Source organism: Hordeum vulgare, chromosome 5H (genome assembly GCF_904849725.1).
Source record: "Hordeum vulgare subsp. vulgare chromosome 5H, MorexV3_pseudomolecules_assembly, whole genome shotgun sequence".
Classification (NCBI taxonomy): Eukaryota; Viridiplantae; Streptophyta; class Magnoliopsida; order Poales; family Poaceae; genus Hordeum; species Hordeum vulgare.
The window spans coordinates 126,712,432-126,717,180 of NC_058522.1; the positions used below are offsets into that span (position 1 = coordinate 126,712,432).

At 45.0% G+C, this 4,749-nt stretch overlaps 1 protein-coding gene across 1 annotated transcript; it reads left to right on the top strand.

Annotated features, from left to right (window-relative positions):
• The first annotated feature begins 451 nt into the window (after positions 1 to 451).
• LOC123396863 (rRNA-processing protein FYV7) lies at positions 452 to 2,319 on the top strand. The gene is made up of 3 exons (XM_045091656.1): positions 452 to 749; positions 1,575 to 1,681; positions 1,892 to 2,319. The coding sequence occupies exons 1-3, from the start codon at positions 554 to 556 to the stop codon at positions 2,177 to 2,179; spliced, it is 591 nt and encodes a 196-aa protein (XP_044947591.1). The 5' UTR covers positions 452 to 553; the 3' UTR covers positions 2,180 to 2,319.
• The last annotated feature ends 2,430 nt before the right edge of the window (positions 2,320 to 4,749 follow it).

A 4,749-nucleotide genomic window follows, 5' to 3' on the forward strand; every position in this document is an offset into this window, starting at 1 on the left:
TATTGAAATAAGTTGAAATTTAAAAAGGACCTCACACATCAAATTATCTACCACATAAAAAATAATTAAAAAAATTTAAACTGTTTTAGTATTTATTTTCAATTTTTCGTCAACGGAAGCTGATGAGCCTGGGAGAAGGCTTGAATTATCGACAAATAGGGACGTGATGTTTTTGCACCAATTAATTTTATTTTTTCTTTTGCTATGACTTCAAAAAATATTATTTTGTATTGAAATTTTGCAAGCTATTGAAACATTTGACAAAGTTTTCTGTAAAAAATTTCATATATCTTTATACATTTTTCGACTTTACTGTTCATCCGGATTCATTTGAGCTCGGATGTAGAAGAGTACTTCCGCACAAATAGAAAACATAAAAAAGCATAACGGGCCGGATAGGTTACTGGAGCCAGGCCAAAGGCACTGGGATATACCTTTGGCAAAGTTTTCTTCTTCTTCCTCCCCTGGGCAGTTCGGTTCCTGGCTGGATCGAAACCCTAGGTTTTGAACGAGCACACGAGCCACCAGCTCACCACCACCACTGTCACCCACCATGAAACGGCCGCCACCACGCGATGACGCGGCGGCGGCGGGCAGCAGCGGAGGAGGAGGGTTCAAGAAAGGGAAGGGGATGTGGGGCGGTAAGAAGCGGAACGAGCAGCGGCTGGGAGGCAGCGGCGGGGCGCTCTCTCTCGCGGCCTTCGCCAACGCCAAGTCCAGGAACACCGGCTACAACCCGGCACTCATCAGTGAGTAACTCCTGCCTTTGTGCCCTGACGCGGGTGCAGGAACCGCACGCGACCTCACCTGTCTCTCTGTTGCGTGTAATATTTTGCTATAATTTTGCGCCAAGTTGTTTCCTCTGCTGGATTGCTGGATAAGATTTTTTGTCTTGCTTGCCCCCAAATGCTTGAGGGCTTTGATTAATTTTGAATGCTGACTAGTAATTTCGTAGTTACCCTGTTGGAATTAGGAGTAAATTTGTTGTTTTAGGACTCCGAGCATAGGACCAGAATCTTCTCATTTTGTCCCCTTGGTTTGCTATATGTGCTCACTTAGCCCAGTTTGACCATGAATTTTGATGAAAGCTCATCGTAATTTGAGGGCGCTGGGGGAGATGTTCATTCGGGGTTCAACTGCATGATTCAGAAACATTGATGAAATTGGAGAAAGAAGAAGTCGTTCAGACTTGAAGATGTATTAACCTTACTAGAACAGTATCCTCAGCTAAGTTTTTGTTCTGGTGAACAATATTCTCATGGAAAGTTTACTACCACAATCATTCATATTCAAGTTGGCAAGTACTCAAAATGAGTTTCCGTTACTTGATAGCGGAAATCATATAGTGTGCTTAAACATGTTTGAATTCACGCTGGTGGTTGCTGCTTAATACAAGAGCTGTTTCTGTTACTGGACATGTAATTTTTTACCTGTTTATGAAAGATTTTTGTTTTGTCCATTTCACATCATATTCCTTTATGATATGTTCTGCTTTGTTATCTGCTTTATATTGCAGTCATGTTCCAAGTTATTAGAAGAACTGATTTGGTATTAATCATTACGCTCATTTACAGAGAAGCAGAAGGAGTTCTACAGGAATGCTAAATTGATTAGCAAGTACAAGAAGTCGAAGAAGCACCAAAATCAGTCAAACTGTCCTCCACAATTTCCAACCCTTGAGGTAATTCTCCTCGGTACCAACCACCGAGGCTGTTTTATATTTGAAGCGATAATTTGACCAAAGTGGATAGGGAAGTTGTGATGGGCTTACACATTCCTTTATTTTTGATAATGAAAACGTGAATAACTTTTAGAGGACAAGGCCACTTATCTTGTTTGTCCTACAAGTGTACAGGTAGTTTTTGTGTCTTGATGCAATTCACATTTACAGGAAGGAGGTGCTGATGCAACGGATGTGCCAAAACCACATGATAAGAGGAAGAAGCGCACTTCACAAAGCTTGAATGTGGAGTACGAGAAGAAACGTGTAGAGGACGAGAAGGCAAAGAAGGAGCGGGATGCGATGATACAGGCAAAGAAGGAGGAGCGAGAGAAATCTGAAGCGAAGCGAAAGGAGCTTAGGGAGAAGATGTTCAAGAGGACGAGATCCGGGCAGCCTGTGATGAAATACAGGATCGAGCATCTCTTGGAGACTGCACTAGAAAGCTCAAACAAGTGAGTGATGTTATGTTCCAAGACTAATGCCACACTAATTAAGACAAATCGGTCCAGTGCAGTGATAAGTTTGTATTGTATTAGTTGCCTTCTGTTGCTTCAGTCTATACATCTTGGCAATGCATATTTGGATCTGATCGTCTCCATCTGATTTCCCTCTGGTCATAGGATGCAACCGGGAGTTGCGAATTCCGAAAGTTTGAAATTCATTGGATTCTCGAGTCAAGATACTGGGGCTTGGTCCCACATTATGTTTCTGTTAGTGCTTCTGGATTGGAGAGTGTAGTGTAGCCATGTCTAGCGGGAGCTTGAGGGCCAAATAGCACTCTGTGGGTAGTCTAATCTTAAAGACGTGGTTAAAATCTTTATTGATAGCTCGAGTTCTAGCCTTGCATGGGTCAGCCAAGATCTAGACTAACAAACTCACTCGTTCCGGTGTGTACCTCCTCCAGCATCCAGGTGTCCGGGCATCTTCCTTGATCTTGACCTCTGGTTTCGACACCGGCGACTCGTGGTTCCCCGGGGATTCAGAGACCTTAGAGCATCTACAGCTAGACCCTTCATATCCGTCTTAAACCATCGTGCAGGCTGTCCAGTCACTGACTGATTACACAAAATTGTTTCAGCCGGCCTCTTAAACAGTCCTGAAACACCCGGACTAAAACAGTCCCGAAACACCTGGACTGACCGGCATCCCTCGTATCCAACGCAAATATAGAGTGGATATAAGGAAATTCGGGCACGTCGGCCTGACGGCAGGGCCTCATGCGGACTTGCCTGAAAACCTGAAGTTTCGACCGGCATCTTGACCGTCGCCGCGGTGTGAACGCCGCAAGGCGTCGCTCCGGCTCCCCGTCCGAGGTCATAGCCATCTATTTAAGCCGACCGTCACCCCCTAGCCCTAGTACATCCAGCTCCTTCCTTCCTTCGCTGTCACTTGAGCCCATCCGCCTCCTTTACCCGTTCTTCGGCTTCGGTATGGTCCGCCGTAGGATCACCACCTATGCTCAGCTCACGCTCGAGCGCCGAATGTAGATCGAGGCGAAGATCCAGTCTCGGTGAGCCGCCCGCATCACTGCGTGTCTTCCTCCGGACTTGTTGAAAATGAAGGAGGAGGTGTCGGAGGCCATGGATGAGGACGAGCCAGAGGAGGACGACGACCCGGAGATCCATGCTACGGGCTTGAACATGACGGAGGCGGAGTTCGTTGTCGCCCAAGCTGACGAGATGATGGAGCAGCATGCCATCCTGTATTCCATCCGGGATAAGGCTGAGGTGGAGGCCAACCGCCGGCTCATCCGACAGAGGCAGGCGGAGGCGGACATAGCGGCGGAGGAAGCCGCGACGGAGCAGCCGGAGGTGTCGGAGGGGGCCGCAGCAGAGATGTCGGAGGAGGCGGGGCTGCAGCTCTCGCACATCTATTTGCCGGAGGGCACGAAGATCATCGAAATCCTCGATGAAGAGTAGTACGTAATACGTAGGTTTATATGTTTGCATGCTTTCGTATGGATTTAAGAAATTTAATATAAAATGTCTGAATACAGTTTTTTTTTTAGGGGTGCCCGGTCAGTCAATGCGTCCACGAACTTTTGAGGGTCAGTTTTTTGTAAGTTCCATGTGTAGAGGCTCTTACCCTGTTACGGTTCAACTATGTGGTGCACATTGACTAGGCAGTTGATCTCGTGCCTCTAGATGATTCGAAGTCGCCATTCAGGGCAGATAGTCCTAACAGAAATAATAGTAAAATACTATCACATTATAGGTTAGGGCTATGAAAAACTATATGTTTTTTATTATTCTTTTCAGAAAACTGTCATAAAAGTGAGGAACTGTTTCAAAAACTTTAGGGGGTGTTTGTTTCAAGGAACTTTTTGGTATAGAGACTAAAAAAGTCCCTTTTAGTCCCATGTGAAACAAATAGGAGGAACTTTTAGGGACTAAAATGTGGTATTTGAGACTAAAAAAAGAAGTCCTATGAAAAGGTCTTTTTAACCTTTTTGGCACCTTTTTCAATAATGCTCCTACTTTTAGCATGTCATTTAATAACTTGTACTACATTACTAGGGGTAACATGATCTTTTTATATGTCATTTAATAATTTCTAGTCTCTGTTTAACCCATGAAAACAAATGAATAGGGACTAGAACTTTTTGGTTAGAACTAAAAAAATCCTCAGACTTTTAAAACAAACAGGGCCTTAATGGTTGAGCAGTTAAGTTTTAAGCTAGACTATGATAGTTCGGGCCCATTTGTCAGGTTAATCGTTAGGTTTAAACATTTCGGTTGACCGTTGACATGTTATGACAGTGGGTGCCAAATATTTTTTTAAAGCAATCAAAATCTCTGTTATATTTTTAAAAAGCAATCAGGTCCTTGTAAAAAATTACAAAAAGCAATCGGGTCCTTGCCGACGAGTTCGTCACCGGAGCCGATGTGTTGGTCTGTCGACATTACTCTGGCCGACGACAAGCAACAGCTGCTCGCATCTGGCGCTGCCCGGGCTGCTGGCCGCTTGAGCCAGCCCGTGGGTTGCTCACCCATCCGAGCTGCTGGCCACCAGGGCTCTCCTTGATG

What these genes read in the sequence shown, in the direction of transcription:
- LOC123396863 (XM_045091656.1), top strand. Translation starts at nt 554, where the DNA reads ATGAAACGGCCGCCACCACGCGATGACGCGGCGGCGGCGGGCAGCAGC. An exon ending in CTACAACCCGGCACTCATCA is followed by an intron (nt 750 to 1,574) that starts GTGAGTAACTCC and finishes GCTCATTTACAG; the next exon opens with AGAAGCAGAAGGAGTTCTAC. An exon ending in CACAATTTCCAACCCTTGAG is followed by an intron (nt 1,682 to 1,891) that starts GTAATTCTCCTC and finishes TCACATTTACAG; the next exon opens with GAAGGAGGTGCTGATGCAAC.